We start from the raw sequence: 18,099 nt of genomic DNA, 5'->3' as shown, positions 1-18,099 counted from the left end.
GTACAGGATTAAATCACAACCAGAAGCTAGGATAGGCAAAAGTGACACTACCACCACCACCACCAAGGCACTGTTGTTGCCTGTTTCGATCACTTTTTACTAGATATAGCGAAGTCATGATATTCTGGGAATGCTCCTCAAAACAAATCCAGTCATGCCATTTCCAAAAACATGTGTTGACTCCATGCAAACTAGACACTGCATGTCTGAAGATAGAGACTAGTACTAGTAGCTAAAATCTTGAAACAGCTACCAGGAACCTCAAAAATTGATACCGTGAGGCCCTACAACCAGAAAGACAGCGACAAGTGTTACGGAGTAGCTCGAAGCTACGATTGCCGGAGAAATCTATCTCTCGCTACGTGTCCGGATCGGACAACGCGAAAGCGAAAGAAGGCCTCTTTGTCAACGCGAAGAGCCACGGCCTGAGGGCTGAGGCGATCTGCCCCGCGGGCGAGTCCAAGGTCGGAGCACCCAATCTGGCTGGGTGTGGGACGGCGCGCGACCGCGAATCCGATCCCGCAAGCAAGCGCCTCTCACATTGCGTGCGGGTGCCCACCACCAGACCAGAGCCTCAGCGTCCTACAAGGCTACGACAACCTTTCACGGTTTCACCTTTGGCCGTTCCTTGCCCCAAGGCTCCAGCCTCCTAGAACAAGAAGCATGACAAAAGATGGCAGTATATATAGGCCTCATCTGCAGGCATTTTGAACACGGGAAATGAATAGTGCTGATGGTTGTGCTCTTGAATTTGAAAAGGGAAGGAGAGGTTAATGTTCTGACCGGGCTTTTTTGTTGCAGGGGAAGCCATGGTGCACGTTTTAGATTGAATTTGTAATGATGTAGCCATGAACGCAAGGCGAGCTGATCTGGAAAATTGTTTCAGAGAACCAATCCCCTGTCTGATAAAGCAAATGAAAAGTGGTTAGTTGATATTCTTGTCGTTTGTCCAAGCATCATATACCCACTTTTTTCTCCACTCAAAAGACAAAGCCACAGTAATTTCAAGTTTTCAGTGATGTTGGAACTCAAAAGGGTGTGCCATATGCATTTCAATGAAAAACGCATATACCGCGTCATCAGAAAAAGAAAAAGGAAGTGATGATATTTTCTCACCATGTCTTTGGATCGAGGTCAACTGTGCTTACAATTGGGCCTCACTCAAAGTGATAATCCTAGACATGGAACCAGATTTTGCAGAGCTGCATTTGCAATATGGAACAGTTTAGCTCACTGCAACAATCAGTGGGTGATTCTTCAGTGATTGGGCACAATAAGTAAAAATAATTAACATTCAATGTGAACCACAAAACCTAGCAAATCTGTCAGATTTTAGCCTAGATAACAAAAGCAGGAGGGCAAATGAAACAAGAATGGCGGAGCCCTATTAGATGCAGATCAAGCAAGAATAATAAGCACCTAATCCAGCTGTGGAGCGCCACCGTGAGCAACAAACATGAGAATTATTACATCTACAGAGAGTACACACAAGTCTATAAGCCAAACCTGCCTTGTTAAAAAGGTCATGCAATTTGTAGACAAATATTTAGATTAATGAATCAATATACTAAGCATCTAGCTTGCAGAAGAGTAATGTCATTAATCTCAGTTTAATTTCTAACAGTTCAGCCATAAGCATCTCATCTTAAAACAAGAAACATGTCTGGACTCTGGATAGCAATAAAAAAAACTCGGCCGGGTGGGGAAAGACCGCCCCACCGGTATTAAGCTAAGAAGAAGCCTCGTCTTCCCCGACCGAGAAAATCCCCGAACCCCAGCCCCACCCTGACACTGGGACCCGTAACCCCTGGGAATTGCCTGGGCCATACACGGTCCTCAGGCCGACCTGGGCCGGATCTTAACCAGTGATTTGGCACACGGGACCGGCAAGAGGATTTTTTTAACCACAGCCTGAAATTTGCTCCCACAGGGATTCGAACTCAGGAGTCAGGACCTGTGAAGTGCCGCTCGAGTGTCTTAACCGCTAGACTAAGCACCCTTTGGCACTCCGGATAGCAATCAAATACTCCGGTTCAATTTCCCATATTTTTTCTTAGCAAGTTTCCTAACCTGCCCAATATCAGGAGCTCCGGTAGAACAGAACAGCATCCTTGCCAAGACTCTGAAACTAAGTCATAGGCTTCTAATGGAGGTTCATACGTTTCAGGTGGAGATGTCTAATGAGGAATCATGGACTATCAAGTCCCAGCTATTTTGTAGTGTCAGGTGTAAGCAATGGAAAACAAAGATATCACCATAAGTCCTTTCTTGCGGGAAAATGTTTCATTCAATATCATATGATATGACAGATATTATGCGGGATTTGTGGAGAAGTCCAGTCCATGGAAAATTTTCATACCATTCTGTTGCAGGACTAATTGCCAGAATACTATCCAAGTTGTGACACAAAGTGGAATTGGCTGTGTGTCGCAGCCAATGCTATTTTGGCAGTGTCACATATCGGGTGGCATTCTGGCAACTGAGTTCCAACTAAATGCTACGATGGCAAATTAATAGTACTGAAACTCACCTCCCCTCTTCTGAGACCCCAAAATCCAAGCACAGTATACTTCACTTGGTTTGCGAAGAAAGGCTTCATTGAAGTTCAGGATCACTAACAACTGCTGCTGCTACCTTCGAGCAAACAGGGAAGAAATATTAGCAATGTCAACATTACGGTGAGTCCAGATAGTAAAAAAAGATGTGTTAGAGTATATTTGGTAGTTTAGATATTATATCCGGATTGCCATACATATCCGGTGGGGTTGCCTTGCACCCCAAGTCTTGTACGGAGCCCCTCCGCGGCCCGTCTCGGCGGGGAGCCGCCCGGCGCAGGACCTCCAGCGCCACCGCAGGGAGCCGCCCGCCCGCCTCCCTCATCGTCGTCCGCCGTCCCTCTCTCTCACTCTGTTTCTTCCGCTTCAGATGCGGTCGTTGACCGTGACGGGAGAGAAACAAAAAGAGGAGATTGAGAGGATTGCGCTACGCGCACCCAGAGGTGCTACACGAGCTGCTGTTGGTTTGTTTTTTTGGTAATTCCTCTGTTTTTTACTCGAGCACTGCTCGAGATTGAGTCGTCTACCGCCCGTCGACCGCACGCCTCTACTTCGACATCAGCATCGACTTCACCGGCCTCTTCTTCGTCTTCGACTGTGCGGCATAGCGACATGGACGGTGCCCTAGGGGACGCCCATCTGTGCCGCCCACCTCGTCGCCTCGTCCGCACGTCGATCTTCGCTGGCTCGTCGTCGCCTCCACCGATCGGGACGCCTCCACCGACTTCGCCCATCGTCGTCTCGCCTCACACATACTTGGTCTGATCAGCCGAAGTGCGCGATCCACCTGGCTCCCGTGACGTCCGTCATCGTATTGCGCGCCTCTTCCTCGAGTATGGAGGGTGGTTGCTGCTTCGCCTCTTCGGGCAGCAGCGGTACCGTCCGTGGTGTTCCTCGTTGTTGCATCTTCACCGCTGCCGACTACGTCCTCGACTTCGTCCACGCCGGCCACTTCGACCGCATCTTCGACATCGTCTACGACTACGTCAGTGCACGCCTTGCGCGCACATGGTCTTCACCGAGCTGTTCGAGTTCTTCGTCGCCTTCTTCGAGCTCCGCCACCGCGTCCTTCGGTTCATCAGGCCTTGCGCCAGATCGTCGGGGGTTACCTCGTCGCTTCGTCCAGCACCACCTCGTCGCCGTCCACTTCTACCCCATCGTCTACTCCAGCAACTGCGGGCTGCATCGGCATCTTCTTCCTCGCCGTTCTTCTGCGCCTGCGACCGTCGTGGAGGCCTTCTCTGCTGGTCCCTCAGACAACGGCGTCTTGGTGGTGCACTCTCCCTTGCACGTCCGGTCTTGGCAACACCGGTGCGTGCCATCGTCCCCGATGCATTCACGGGTCTGGCAAACCCGGGGATGTGTCGCTCGATGGCGTGTCTGCATCGACTGCGGCATCAACTCTCTCTTCGACTGCCTCGACGCGTCGCCGTCTTCATCTCCGGCGTCGTCTCCGTTACGCCTCCACCATGGCGCTTCCTCGTGCGCCCGCGGCTTCCTGTGCGGCTCCTTACCATCGGCGACCTCGACAGCTCACCATCGACCACGGCTACCCTACGCACAACTTCCTCGACCACGGCTACTTGCTCCAGTTCGGCTTCTTCGACATCGGCACAAAGGGCTACCATCCGCATGAGTTTCTCGCCGGTTCTCTCCAGTCGCAGCATCCGCATTGCGCCGACGCTACAACTGCGGGCGGGAGGGGGGGGTGTCAGTCCGTCGGTTCCTACCTTCGGCTTCTTCTCCAGTCTCACCGTCTGCAGTGCTCCCGCTGTGACTGCGGGGGGATGTTAGAGTATATTTGGTAGTTTAGATATTGTATCCGGACTGCCATACATATCCGGTGGGGTTGCCTTGCACCCCAAGCCTTGTACTCTTATATATACCGGCCGAGGCCTCAAGATGGCGATAACACATGCATATTGCTTTCCGTACATGAAATTTTGCAGCTAAAGAGTAAAAACAACAACAACACATGGGCACAAATAGAACTTCATAGGTCTACTAAGGCTAAGGCTATCAATTGTCACGGTTCTGGTTTGATGTAAATAACACAGTGGGTGAACCATCATATATCACGTAAAGTTTGTGAAGACCATTAAATTCGTTCAGTTGACTAAATAAGGAACTCAACATATTGACATGCTCTTGGATCGAACAAATGTCATCACGTTCGACAATCAACACATGACATGAGAGCAGCCCTGAAAAAATATTTAAATATATGAACTGAATTAACATCAAGTTGCTCATCTAGATGAGATATTTCTATATTATTGCAAATCATTCCATGCAACTTGTTTTATTAGACAGTCGAAATCATAACAGGAAATGCTGAGCTACTGAGCTGTTAAATATCTGGTTGAAGAAGTTGCCTCTGTCTGAGCTCAGAAGCCTTATTCCGGTTGTGCTCCATCACATATCTGTATCAAAACAGTGGTGTTACAAAGTATAATATGCAACCATTCCATTTGTTAAAATCACCAAATAGCACAGTATGACAACAAACTTACCCCGCAGCATTGAAGAGACAGCTGTTGTCCGAAGGGATCACTCTCCCACAACAACACCTTCCATTTCAGCTGGCCTACAGAATCTTTGAAAGCAAACACAGGGCATTTCAGGATCATTTTTTAACAGTACAACCAAATGCACCTTGACATTTAAAATAAGTAACGTGTGAGGATAGACATTGAATACTCAATCTAGAATTAATTTTTGAATGAAAGGATACGTTTCTTTACAAGTTTCCTAACCTGTCCAAAATCAGGAGCAGCAGCTCCTCTAAAGTAAATCTGCTAAATTACGAATCACAAACTCATGCAAGGAACTTCTGTTGCAATCAAACTCTGACCAGGTGGCTTCCTGGCAATTGCTTCAGTTCTTATCTTCCTTCTAATGGTATCCACTTCCTGCCACAGGTTTTGGTTAGCATATATGTTGGACAGAAGCACACCAGCACCTCCTTTGTATGAGCAGACTGACTCAATCTTATTGAGCACGAGCTCCCCAATCTCTAATTCATTATTTATACTGCATGCACTCAGCAGGGCCCCAAGAATCTCCAAGTTTGGTTCAAAAGGCATTGTCCTAATGAATTCATAAGCACGGTGAATAAGCCCTGCTCTGCTGAAAAGGTCCACCATGCAGCCATAGTGTTTGATGCTTGGAGAGATGTGATACTCACTATCCATGGAATAGAAGATATGTATCCCCTCATCCACCAATCCAGCATGGCTACAAGCAGACAGAACGACGATGAAGGTAGTCGAATCAGGACGTACTCCCGCTTCCAACATGCGGAAGAACAAAGCAACTGCTTCGTTGCCATGCCCATGTGAAGCTAGTCCTGAAATCATTGCTGTCCATGAATGCCGGTCCTTCTCATGCATCAAACAAAACAACCCCCGAGCTGACTCAATGCAGCCACACTTCCCATACATGTCAATCAATGCATTCCTGACAATCAACTCGCCCTCCAAGCCAACCTTCTCCACATACGAATGCAGCCCCTTGGCGTACTCCAGCGAGCCCAGACCGGCACAGGCAGAGGCAACTGACACCACCGTTGCCTCATTAGGCCGCACAGAATCACCAGCGCCTCTCATCTCCTGAAACACCTCAACTGCTTTCAGGTACATCTCAGAGTCTACATAACGGGAGACCATGCCCGTCCATGCAACCACATCCCTCGCCGGCATTTCCTCGAACACCCTACGAGCGGCGAGCACTGACCCGCAGACAAAGTACATGTTCATCAGCGCCGTCTGCGTGAAGAGGTGGCCGCCGTAGCCAAGACGGAAGGCTTGCCCGTGCAGAGACTGGCACAGCGGAGGATCGCTGCCGGAACAGGCGTGGATCAGGAATGGGAGGGTGTAGGTGTCCGGGGAAAAGCCTAGTCGGCGCATCTGGTCGAACAGGCGGAGCGCGAGGCCGGGCGGGGAGGCGCGGATGAGCGAGTTGAAGGAGAACGGGGAGAGGGAGGAGGCCGGGAGATGGGAGAGGAGGAGGAGGGAGAAGGGGAGGGATAGGCCGGAGGACGCGAGGAGCAGGCGCGAGGCGACGAAGGGGCTGCGGGCGAGGCCGGAGACGAGGCAGTGGGACAGGACGGGCAGGAGGTCGCGGAGGGAGGCGGCGGGGTGGACGAGCGGCAGCAGGCGGCGGTGGCGGCGGAAGAGGGCGTTGGCCGTCGCCCACGCCGGGACGGCAGGCGAAGGCCCCGGCGGCGCCATGCGAGTGTGAAGGATCGCGGTGTCGCCGTGTCGGGCCACCGAATCGAGCCCGCACAACAGAAATCCAACTCCTCCCGCACCGGATGGAGCTCGTCCGCGCTAGATTCTCGACCTGCTTGCCGGAAGCCCGGAAGTGGTTGCTCCGCGGATGATCCCTCTGGGCCCGCACGTCAGTGAGCAAGGCCTCCTTGGGCTGGGCCCACCTCGCCAGAATGCTCATCTCGCTCATCCAGTCCGCCACCGGCGAATCGGAGCGTGACTGCCTCTGCCGACCCGGACCACATTATTGAACTTTTTGGTTGGAATCGAAATTTACGTACTCCGGGTGTGCTTTTCACAAAATTTACGCCCCCACTTTTCATCGCCTAACTGCGAGTAGAATCTGAACCCATCGCAAATGCTCAATTCGTGCAATTTTTGCCATCACTGTCAGGTTTGGTTTCCAATCAGATCAAGCACACTCACAAGTCAAGCTATACAAGCTGCGCATCCTGTTCTGCTTCAAAGCAGCGTTACCATCTGAAAAGAACGCACGCAGTCCGAATCCATCTTCCTGTAGCTCGATCGGAGTTCCAAGTTTTTCAGTGAGATCCTCAAAGATGGAAGTCACAATTTAGTTGGACTTAGTTGTTCGTGCAGGACAGCAATTAGCATCTGCATTGCAGCTTGCAACTTTGCAAGCGGTGTGAAGATTACTCGGCTCTACTGTCAAAACTTGTATCGGAACAAGAAAAATCCAAGGTAATTATTGCTCCTCAAATCGAAACTATCAAGTAAACATAGAAACTGCGAACCATCTGCACAGATCCTACTGAACTAAACACAAATCTAGAGCTCCAGGGACACGTTCCGAAGTCCGAACTAATCCCAGCGGATCCGGCGATGGCGCGAGCGCGCCCAACGACGCCTCCGTGCCCGGCTAGGGCGACGGCGGCGGCAAGAACGCCACGCCCCTGGCCGCGGCGACCCTCCTCCGGAGCGGGTACCGCCCCGAGCCGCCGGTCCCCAGGAAGCGCGGCGCAACGGCCTGCTCCGCCGCGGAGACGGCGGACGGCGGCGCGGGGGACGGAAGGGCGGACCGCGGGAGCAGGAGGCACGCCGACGACCGGACCGAGCGGGCCACGATCCTGGAGTCCCGGAGCCGCGCGAGCGCGCCGGGGCGGAGGAACTGGTGGTGGCTGCCGCGCTCGGCGGCGCGCGGGGTGGCGCGGAGGCGGCGGTCCATGGCCGGACGGAGGAGGCGAAGGCGATGGGAACGGGCGGCGCGCGCGCGACGTAGCTGTGGGATTGCTTGGGGGATTGGTGGGGGGCGAGTAGGGTATTAATGAAGGCGCGAGGTGAACGGTGGAGGGAAACCTTGGCGGGAAGGGAAACGAAGCGCGCGGAAACTGGGAAAAGGACGCGGTGCTTGCTGGCACTGCGCGCGCACGGGCCCAGGACAAAATGGCGGGACACGTGGATCGTCGGAGCCTCACTGACTGGTGGGGCCTCATTTCGATTTCTCAATGGTTACTGGCTTGTGCGCGCGTCCCTGCAGGGAAGAAGCTTCTTGGACAAGCGTTGCTCGCAATTTGCAAAAGATTCAGCGGCAGCTTCAGACTGAATTCGCTGCTAAAGTCGGATGACTTCTCTTTACTCCTTGAAAAAGTTCAAAGCGGATACTAGAGATCAGAAATTATAGACTGAAGCTGAATTTCTACACTTGAATCTCAACAGATTTCGATGAATATTTGAGAATTACGAAACGTAGCACCGGGGGTGTGGGTGTACAAAAGTTTTTATTTGTTGGTCTCACATATTGGCAGCCATACATACAGTACAGGAGATCGGTACAAAATGACCACCCTAAACATTTTCGCTCAAAAGAATGCACCACCTCTTATACCCTTCTTCAGCTTCTTCACCGCCACCGGCAGACAGACACTACCTAAAATTGTGGTCCGCTTTCGTCGGTGTTAGCCCGTCACAAAATCACAACTACCTACAAACGAATTAGATACAAAGGGTGGGACAATTTACAAACAACACAGTCAAAATGGCTGGATCTACTATGCGACTTCTGCCACTGCCTCGTTTGTGCTAGAACGTGGAGTTCCACAGCACCTTCTCGCCTTCGGCGCACTTATTGTGGACTTCCCAGATCCTCCCCTCGGAGTTGCATATGCCGCTGCACCTCCAGTCGAATGACGCGGCGCAAATGTTCCCCGCCTGAGCTTTCCATTCGCAATCTGTAATTGAAGACAAGTAAATGTATGTGACTCCATAAAAACACTTTGTACCCTGAAGTACTTCCAACATTACAATTTCAGAAAGCAACTTAAATGATCGAGCCTGATTGATGATGGATTGATGACCAAGCAATATAAAGTTGGTCAGGTATGAAGCAATGGAAGCTTACCAGGTGGAGTACCACAGCAAAGTCTTTTGTCATCAATATGCTCAACATCTAACCCGATGAACCAAGAACCCAATGAAACATCCTCATTTATATACTTGTGCAGGATATGCCTGGTGCAGTTTGATTAGTGGCAACTAAGTCAGTGTAGGTTGCTATAGTTGGAGAAAAGTAAAATACAGTGATACACATGTTCCTCACTTGTTTATAGATATGTAGGTTGCTAGATCTTTCGAAATAGCATATAATTGACCGGTAGCATGTCGGAAATACTTGTTTCCCGATTCCCCAAATTTCCAATGCTCAGGCTCATAATATCTCACACCCCTAAAGGAAAGCACAAACACAGAGTCAAATTTGAAATCACTAACTTACAATCCTCAATAGAGAGATTTATCACCACAATGTACTTACTTTTCAGATAGGACAGGTCCAGATTTCATGCATCCAATATATACCCTTGGCTTTAATGCAAGTCTGGATAAAATCTGTCCAAGCGTTGCTGCAAATGCAAAACTTCAATATTAGACATTTTTGCCAGAGCCTGCCATAAGTTATTTCTGAAACATATTCACACCATGTCTAGTGCTTGTAGTTTTAAACAAGAGTATATAAAAAACAGGACATGGTTAATGATGGCTCAGTAGTACATTAAGAGTTTTGAACATATGATCTCTTGGCTCCTAACTTGAGATCAAAGAAACATATAAAGTTCCTCATAAGGAGATTTACCTATATTCACGTGCACGTCATCATCAACCTTAACATAAAAATCTGCATCCCATAGTGAAACAGCTGTAGCAAAGTAGGCCTTGGTTTTGCCAGATAATGCAAGGTATCCTTCAACATGATCCTGGATAAAATTGTAACCATAGTGAATAGCGAGGCAACTCAGCAATCCCAGCGAAACTGAGAATAGCATTCATGTTATCAGTCCCGTGTGAAATTAATAGGCAATTAAAACAATTAACTTACAATCCTCATGAAATCCCCATGTTTTCTGTCCTCTGCTTCAATTGCTCTATCAACAATTCCACCTGATATAGCACTGCATAGCATGCACAGCTTATGACAAGTTACTTTCCGAAGAAATAGATAGATCTAGAACTTGTTGTAGACGTCAATTACAAATAACCATAAAAGTTTATTTCATCATACCTGTGGCCAATAACGAAACGAATTATGATCCCCTTCTCTTCTTCAAGATTTTTCCTCTTTTCACCTATTTTTCAGTACTATATTATTAGTTATTCAGAGAATATAATAAATATTCTAAACCAATGAAATAATCAGTATATTTCAGTGTTAGAAACCTTGAGGCATCCAGGTGTAACGTATGGAATCTCTCCTCTTGCGGCTGCTAAAAGCGGTGTTGATCCCTATGACCATAAGGTACTTTCTTCTCCCAATTGATTCAGAAGCTTTGAACTCTTCTGCAACAGGGGAACCATTGAGCAAAGACTCTTGCAGAGATCTTGCAGCTGAGAGCTCTGTCTCTAAGCTTGCAATCGTCTTGTCTAGTGACCTACATTCAACCATTTGTGAACATCCGATCAGAAATTTAAGCTAAAACTGCTGTAATTTCAAACATGGAACAAACATTAAGGTCAAGAAAGAGAAGGTCAACACATACTGCACATCGTGATGAGCATCTTGAACTTGTAAAATATCCCTGTAATCGTGTTTTTCTTGGATCTAGCAAATAATAATGAAATAAGGTGTCACTGATGATTCTGCGCGTGGCATTGTATTAACCATAAGGTACTGAATTTTGTAACACTGGCTACTAGTGGCGGTTGACCGGTTGGTGCAACAATAGCAAGGCATGATTGCATGAACAGACTACAAGTCTACTACTCTGGAATGCTTGGAGAAGTAGCAGGAGGGAGAGAAACGACGTACCTTCTTAGAACCGCACTCTGCAGCAACAGGCATGTTGCTTTCCTCTACATTTGCATTTGGTCTAGCAATCTCGCTTGCCTCAGGCAGCGTCCACATTCTGGAACAAACGATCATGACAAATGTAAGGAAGGATAGATCATTCCGTTCGCTAGTCGAGTAGCATTACATTCAAAGCAAATTAACTTGGTTGAATTGCTGAAACGGAACCAGATGTCCGTACAGTGGTTACACTGTTACAAACGGAAGCCCATAGAAGAGAGTACAAAGCTACAAATGCATCTGGGTTCTGCGTAGGACGATCCATAATCCGTAATCGGACCAAATTGGCAAAAGAAAAATGTCCAGATGTGGCAACCAACTAAATTCGCAGTTCATGGAACAATAAAATCCCAGCTCAACAGCAATCGCATAGCTGCATCGTCACGAAGCTAGCAAAGCACCGGTCGAATCCTGAAACGCGTATCGAAAAACACTCGGCCCAAATCCAGGGAACACGAATTCACAGCGACAAGAATCGAGCCCCCCCGACGCGGCAATCACCCAGATGCAGATGCAGAGGAGCATAAAAGGCCGCGGATCTCGAACCGGGCCCGGCTCAAATCAGCAACTCCGAGCTAAAAAAAAACCAGCAGCTCCGAGCTAAGAAGGAAGGAATCTCGAATCGAAGAGCCAGCGATGCCTGAATTGGAGGCTTGGAGATGGAGCAGCCGCTGGCGGGGATGGGGATGGTTAATTACCTGTTGGTGAAGAGCAGACCGAGGCAGAAGCTCCCGACGCAGAGCAGGAAGGCCCACCTCCTGGAGAGGCCTCCATCCCCTCCGCCTCGTCTCCAGCTCATGGCTGCCGCCGCGTGCTACGGCTGCTGGCCTGCTGCCCCTCACAGTCAGTCCCAGCAGCTCCTCCTCCTCCTCCTCCCCGGCCTCAGCTCCTCCCCTCCCGGATCGAAATCGAACCCATGGAGCTGGAGCTGGACGTGGAGGTACTGGCCGACTCGTTGGCCTGTCACTCTCTCCCGCGGCTGCAGCCCACCTCACCTTCCCCTGTTTCCATGTGGGTGGGGGTCGGTGGATGCGACGCGAGGCAGGGCCGAGCCGAGCAACCGACGGGTCGGTCGGTCTGGTCAGTGAGTCCACCGGCGCACGCCACTTGGCCCCCGCCCGCAGCATTAAACTATGAAAAAAAATTCATTTTTGACCCTCCAACTTTGACCTTGATTTGATTTTGGTCATCGAACTCCAAAATCGGGTATCTTTAATCATCCAACTATCAAAATCGTTCAAATTTTACCATCGAACTGTTTTGGTGGGTTGTTTTAATTTTTTTATTTACAATTAAGTCCCTAGATCTTAAAATAATTATTATTTTTTGTCCGTACCTCCAATTTAGGTCATTTCTGCGGTCACGCGTTTGTAATAGTGAGCTTTATCTTTTAAAATACTCTTTATACTATTTTATCACTATTTGTTATGTTATTCTTATGTTGTTGTGTAAAAACAACAATATAAGAAAAATAAAACAAACAATTATAAAATAATATAAACCACATTTTAAAAGATAAAACTCATTGTTACGAACACATGACCACAAGAATCACTTAAATTGGAGATATGCGGAAAAATAGTAATCATTTTAAGATCCAAGGACTAAATCTTAAAATGATTACTATTTTTTCTCGTATCTCCGATTTAAGTGATTCTTGTGGTCATGTCTTCGTAACGATGAGTTTTGTCTTTTAAAATATTATTTATGTTATTTTGTAACTGTTTATTTTACTTTTCTTATATTGTTGTTTTTATACAACAATATAAGAATAATATAACAAATAGTGATAAAATTGTATGAAGAACATTGTAAAAGATAAAGCTCACCATTACGAATGTGTGACCGCAAGAATGACCTAAATCGGAGGTACGGACAAAAAGTAATAATTATTTTAAAATCTAAAGACTTAATTATAAATAAAAAATTAAAACCAGCCACCAAAACAGCTCGATAGTCAAATTTGAACGATTTTGATAGTTGGATGGCCAAAGATATTTGGTTTTGGAGTTCGATGGCCAAAACTAAACTGATGCCGGAATTGGATGGTCAAAAATAGATTTTTTTCTTAACCTAACTACCACCCTTTACTTACAGCCAGCCAGCAAGCAGTAACTGCGAAGCAATTGGCAATGGCCGCGCCGCGCGGGTGAACTTGAGAGTACGAGACGAAGCGGCCACTGGCTCGCCGTCGCTGGCTGGAGGCTGCTACCGGATCGGATAGAGCAGGGAGAGTGGGAGACGGACGGCTCGGGGTTCCAGGCGCTTCAGGACGCTGTGGACGCTGAACCCAAGTCCCCAGCTGCCTTTGTTTTCTACTCGCTTCGGCTCGTCCGTTTCCCCGCCCGCCCCCATGGGGCACGCGCGGGGTTCCTTCCCTCCTCCCACTTGCGCCGCGCGTCGCAGGCGACGGGAAGGGGAGGCCCCGCCCGCCCGCCCGCGCGCGCGCGCCCTGTCCCACCGCCGCCGCGCGCGACGGTGCGGCGTCGCTTTCGTGCGTCCGGTCCGGTCTCCGGTGTGTGTGTGTGGTCCTCCTGGGCCTCCCGCGCGCGGCGCCGTCGGTGGCGTGCGGTGGCCAGCGGCCCAGCGCAGCCGGCAGGTAGGGCAGCGGAGGGGGCGGTGCCCGTGGCTGGATAACGTCGCGTCTGATCCGATCCGACCGTGCGCGTGCAAGTGCAGCTACGAGATCACCTGATCAGTTCAAGGGGGGTTTAGGCTTTCGTGACGCCGAGACTGTCTCGCACGAGGAGAGAAAGAGAACGCTAGCATCCCCGCTTTCGTGACGTGACAGGCACACGGCCAAGCCAACCTCTATTTTTAGGTGGCCGCACAGCACCCATCCGGACAACTACAAAGTACAAACTGAAAATAAAAGAAAAGAAAAGAAAACTGAAAAAAAAAACACGGAGTCCGGATACTCCTCCCTCTCGCCGCCGGCGGAGAAGCCGAGAAGGAGAGGGAGGGGGCCGGAGAACGGGAAACTCAAGCTAGCTACGACAGTGGGAGCAAAGCTGTTGTTCTTCGTTCCACAAACTGTCCCAACGGTAATACTAGGGATAGGACTGGACGTCCGATTCGTAGAATGATCTAACCATGATCCAAATCAGTCTCTCGACGCGCAATCTCTTAACTCTCGCGCGCGCGCGTCTCGAGCACCGGGAGGAGCTGCTCCGACCGTCGCTTCCCCACGCCAGCCGTCGAAGGAGCTCCGGACTGCGGAAATGGGGCAGCTCCAATGTGACGGAACCGCAAAATTAAAACTCTAATTAAACGTAATGGTCGTCATTTAAACACATCAGGCGCATTAGTTTAACGGCTTAATTTGGCGATCCTTTCTCAACCCACGGCCCGATCGACACAACACCGGTGGTCTCACACGAAGGTGAGCGCAGATGGTACGAGCACCACACAGTACTTAAAAATACAAACTGTCGGTACCCCAGGACTGGGGTACCCTCTCTTGCTGTGTCTAGGCAAGGGCCTTGTAGTTATCCTTGGCTACGTCCAAACAGCCGGACCCCTGTGGTCCGGAATCCTGTTTCTCTCGACAACGGCCCCGAACCTGTCTCACAACTGGGAAAGGTCCGGGAACGCCACGTGTCCCGGGAGAGGCGGGCGCTCAGCCCAAACAGCCGGGGCTCCGGACCTCCCGTGGAGCCCGGACCCCCTGTATAGTAACCGGACCCCTCACTAAAGGAAGAACCGACATCCCGCCTCGAGGTGGTCCGGAGTCGCCATGTGTCTGCAAGATATGGCTGTTTTAAAGTTCGCCTACCACTCACTACATTCATTGCGGTAGGTGGACGACCGCATTGGTATAACAGAAGCCGAGGCGTTTCATTGACCAAGGGACACTATTGATCGCATATTACCAAGACGAGTAGTGGAGCCGCTGGCGCCGCCCACACCGCGCCTGTCAGTCTGCCGTGACAGGTGGATACGACTGCTCGGCTTCACCCATTATGACGCCTGCATAATAGCATCAGCAGGCTACGCCGCAAGCTACGTTACTCCAACGGGCACCTAGCTGACGGGACAAGAGAAGACCCCCCTAAGTCAGAGGGGCAGCAGAGCGTGGAAGTATATCAGAGAAAAGATTCATGACTACTGTAGCCATTTAAATACTCTGCACAGTATACTGCACAGTCGCGTGGGGCCCACTTGTCGGGGCCTCAACGCCCCATGTATCCGCCCCCCTTTGGACTATAAAAGGGGGGGCGCCCGCTAGAAGAAGACCAGGCTGGGTGAAAGCCAAGACCCGGCAGAGGATAGGTTCATTTACAACCAAGAACAATACTTCTCCCAGTGGACGTAGGGTATTACGCTCCGGCGGCCCGAACCACTCTAAATCGTGTGTTCTTGTGTGCTTGACTCAGAGCTAGATTAGCCCAATTGCCTAGTTCATCGCCGAGTACTCCCTCTCTGGGAATAGGCGGGTGCGCTCCGCCACCCGGCTGTGGGTACCCTACAAATCCCGCGACACAAACACCCATTGTTTATGAAACATTTAGTTTACAAACCAAGTTCGAAATACATAATAATACACAAGTGTGTCTGCCATTTATACAAAGTTTTTTAAATATGAAATTTGCCCACTACAACACATAAGAACGGAAATGAAATTTCACACTCCGCCACGAGTGTGCAATCTCATACACTTCAAAGCTACGCGCCTGGGTCCTCGATGTTCCACCCATCCGCGTCCAGTCGAACAAACTTGGCGCAACACGGACAGAAGTCTACGTGTGCGGGTCCTGAAATCATTTTTCCAACAAAGCCCTGAGCAACTAATACTCAGCAAGACTTACCCGACCAGTGGGTATAAGTTAGCCCACATATCTAGATATGCAAAGCTTTTGGCTGGTGGTTTATTTTGCAGAAAAGCGACTAAAGAAATTCCTTACTTTCTGTATTTTAGCTCCAGATTCTATACAAATTAACTCTATTCTAATATTTGCATGGATCAACTATAGCAGATATGGTGGTGCAATCAACAATAATTCAAGGTGTTCATCATCATATGTATATAAATATACTCATCATCTCATTATAACACTACGTTGCAATGCAGAGACCAAGGTGCTCATATCCGAGAGCAACTGACGGCGAATCGATTCGATTTAACCTTGCAAGGTGGATCTAACCAACACGACACGCAAAAGCCCCGTCGGACCCCACGCACCGACCTTTCCCCTCACCACCTCGAACTACAGGACCGCCCCACCATCATATGGTCAGCCGAGCTCAACGTGAGACCACCAAAAGTAAACATATGCATCCTCATTTCTCCGCGACTACTCGACTACCCCAGAAGGTGAGATGGAATCCTGTACTTTCGAGATGAGGCAGTACTCGGCTTACCGGTTTCGACTACCTCCTACTCCCGGCATGCAATTAGTACAGTTCAAACATATTCAACAGGGTCAACAACGGCTCGGTCCTTAACCGACACAGGCAGAACTACACCTCTCCCGCCCGGTCTCAAATTATATTCTTTCTTTCATTCCCAGACTTTCATCCAAACATTAGTAACTCATATATGAAAACATAAAACTATCCTATATCTCGCGAGTAACCAAGAATTACTCGACTTCTACCGAAATCTATCTAGCATAGCATTTCTATCGTCTTATACATACTAGTACAACTCAAGGAAACTTAGGGTTCATGCAACTAGGGTTTCAATCAACTACTAAACGTAATGCACAAGTAATAAATACATATATAGGTGCCATAATTTAAATTTAAAATGATGTGCACCGGGGCTTGCCTTCGGGCTGCTGCTCGACACTGGGCTCAGCTGTGCCTTGGGTCGGGTGCTCACGCCGCTCTTCCTACTGAACTTGCCCCTGCTGCTCCTGTGGCTCGGCGATCACCTCGTACACAGCTTCCTTGGCGGCGGCGTCTACACGTATGCAAATGATATGAGAATGCATGTATGGGTTGCAATCTTAAAATAGCCAATGACTAGATGCAACTACTAGTAATTTACACAAAAATTGCACTCCCAGGCCCAAAACATTCCCCAAAAATTCGGAGTATCCGGACGAATACCCGGAGTTTCCCCCGGAGTGTCCCAAACCCGGAGTATCCGGGCTTATACCCGGAGTTTCGCCCGGAGTGTTCAAAAACCCGGAGTATCCGGGCTTATACACGGAGTCTCCGGACCTGACAGCATTTTCGCCCCCAAAAACTAAAATCTTGATTTTGGCAAAACCAACACACCAAATTTGAAACCCCTAGTTCAAGGATGCATATAGAGATGATTGACCAAAGGAAATCACTTAGAACCTCTTAGAAACATAGATCGGGGCGGCACAAGTTGAATACCTAGGATGAGCTTTTCTTGAATGAAGAACTTGAAATCCAAAGCCTCCCCGAGGAGGAGCACATGGGGGAAAGGGTTCTCCACGCCGATTTGCACTCTAGGGCACTAGAGAGAGAGGGAGCTCATGAGGGAGAGGGAGGGCTCATGAGGAGAGGGAGAGAGTGCACGTGAGGGGGAGAGGGAGAGTGAGCTGTGAGGGAGAGAGAGGGTGAGATCCCTGTTTTAATGATTGTGGGGCCCAGAGGACAAAAATTACATGAACTAGGAACTCCATGTCCGGAATATCCGGGCCTACGGCCGGAGTATCCGGGCAGGGTGTTACAATCCTTCCCCCTAGAAGAAATCTCGTCCCGAGATTTAGGGTGAAAGTGCCAGTTTAAAAACAATGTAGAAAAATCATGTACCGTGGTGTGTTTGGAGCAATTCCGGACATTTTGACTGAACAAACTCCTCCGTTTCCCAGGTAGCTTCTCGTTCGGAGTGATTGCTCCATTGGACTTTATAGAAATGACTGATTTGATTGCGAGTTACCCGAGTCTTGTGATCCACAATTTTGATAGGATGCTCTGGATAAACAAGATCGGGCTCCAGTTGCAATTTCTCTATGTCAATCACCTTTTCTAGAACACGGAGACATTTCCGGAGCTG

General features: G+C 49.2%; 3 protein-coding genes across 5 annotated transcripts; all 3 read right to left on the bottom strand.

The window, feature by feature from the left end:
* Positions 1–58: 58 nt before the first annotated feature.
* LOC120659851 (pentatricopeptide repeat-containing protein At5g56310-like) lies at positions 59–7,049 on the bottom strand. Of its 3 annotated transcripts, XM_039938262.1 has the most exons (8): positions 5,312–7,049; positions 5,069–5,151; positions 4,931–4,978; positions 2,531–2,634; positions 1,420–1,472; positions 1,117–1,202; positions 784–902; positions 59–696 (listed from the first exon to the last, which is right to left on the bottom strand). In XM_039938262.1, the coding sequence occupies exon 1, from the start codon at positions 6,785–6,787 to the stop codon at positions 5,366–5,368; it is 1,422 nt and encodes a 473-aa protein (XP_039794196.1). In that variant the 5' UTR covers positions 6,788–7,049; the 3' UTR covers positions 59–696; positions 784–902; positions 1,117–1,202; positions 1,420–1,472; positions 2,531–2,634; positions 4,931–4,978; positions 5,069–5,151; positions 5,312–5,365. The 3 variants fall into 3 exon arrangements, with proteins under 3 accessions (XP_039794196.1, XP_039794071.1, XP_039794118.1); XM_039938137.1 differs by having other exon boundaries at positions 2,531–4,978; XM_039938184.1 differs by having other exon boundaries at positions 59–649; positions 2,531–4,978.
* A 336-nt stretch (positions 7,050–7,385) lies between these two features.
* Positions 7,386–8,098, bottom strand: LOC120660138. Its single transcript, XM_039938543.1, has one exon. It carries the CDS (start codon positions 8,010–8,012, stop codon positions 7,707–7,709), a length of 306 nt encoding a protein of 101 aa, XP_039794477.1. The 5' UTR covers positions 8,013–8,098; the 3' UTR covers positions 7,386–7,706.
* Positions 8,099–8,489: 391 nt separating this feature from the next.
* LOC120659775 (probable beta-1,3-galactosyltransferase 2) lies at positions 8,490–12,223 on the bottom strand. Its single transcript, XM_039938040.1, has 11 exons — positions 11,822–12,223; positions 11,085–11,181; positions 10,816–10,877; positions 10,496–10,707; positions 10,341–10,404; positions 10,158–10,230; positions 9,915–10,035; positions 9,597–9,684; positions 9,384–9,509; positions 9,186–9,295; positions 8,490–9,015 (listed from the first exon to the last, which is right to left on the bottom strand). Exons 1-11 carry the CDS (start codon positions 11,920–11,922, stop codon positions 8,867–8,869), a joined length of 1,203 nt encoding a protein of 400 aa, XP_039793974.1. The 5' UTR covers positions 11,923–12,223; the 3' UTR covers positions 8,490–8,866.
* Between the last annotated feature and the right edge of the window lie 5,876 nt (positions 12,224–18,099).

The sequence above is a fragment of the Panicum virgatum genome, chromosome 1K, assembly GCF_016808335.1.
Source record: "Panicum virgatum strain AP13 chromosome 1K, P.virgatum_v5, whole genome shotgun sequence".
Lineage (NCBI taxonomy): Eukaryota > Viridiplantae > Streptophyta > Magnoliopsida > Poales > Poaceae > Panicum > Panicum virgatum.
The sequence above is the reverse complement of the archived record's forward strand: the minus strand, read 5'-3'. Positions and strand labels throughout refer to the sequence as shown.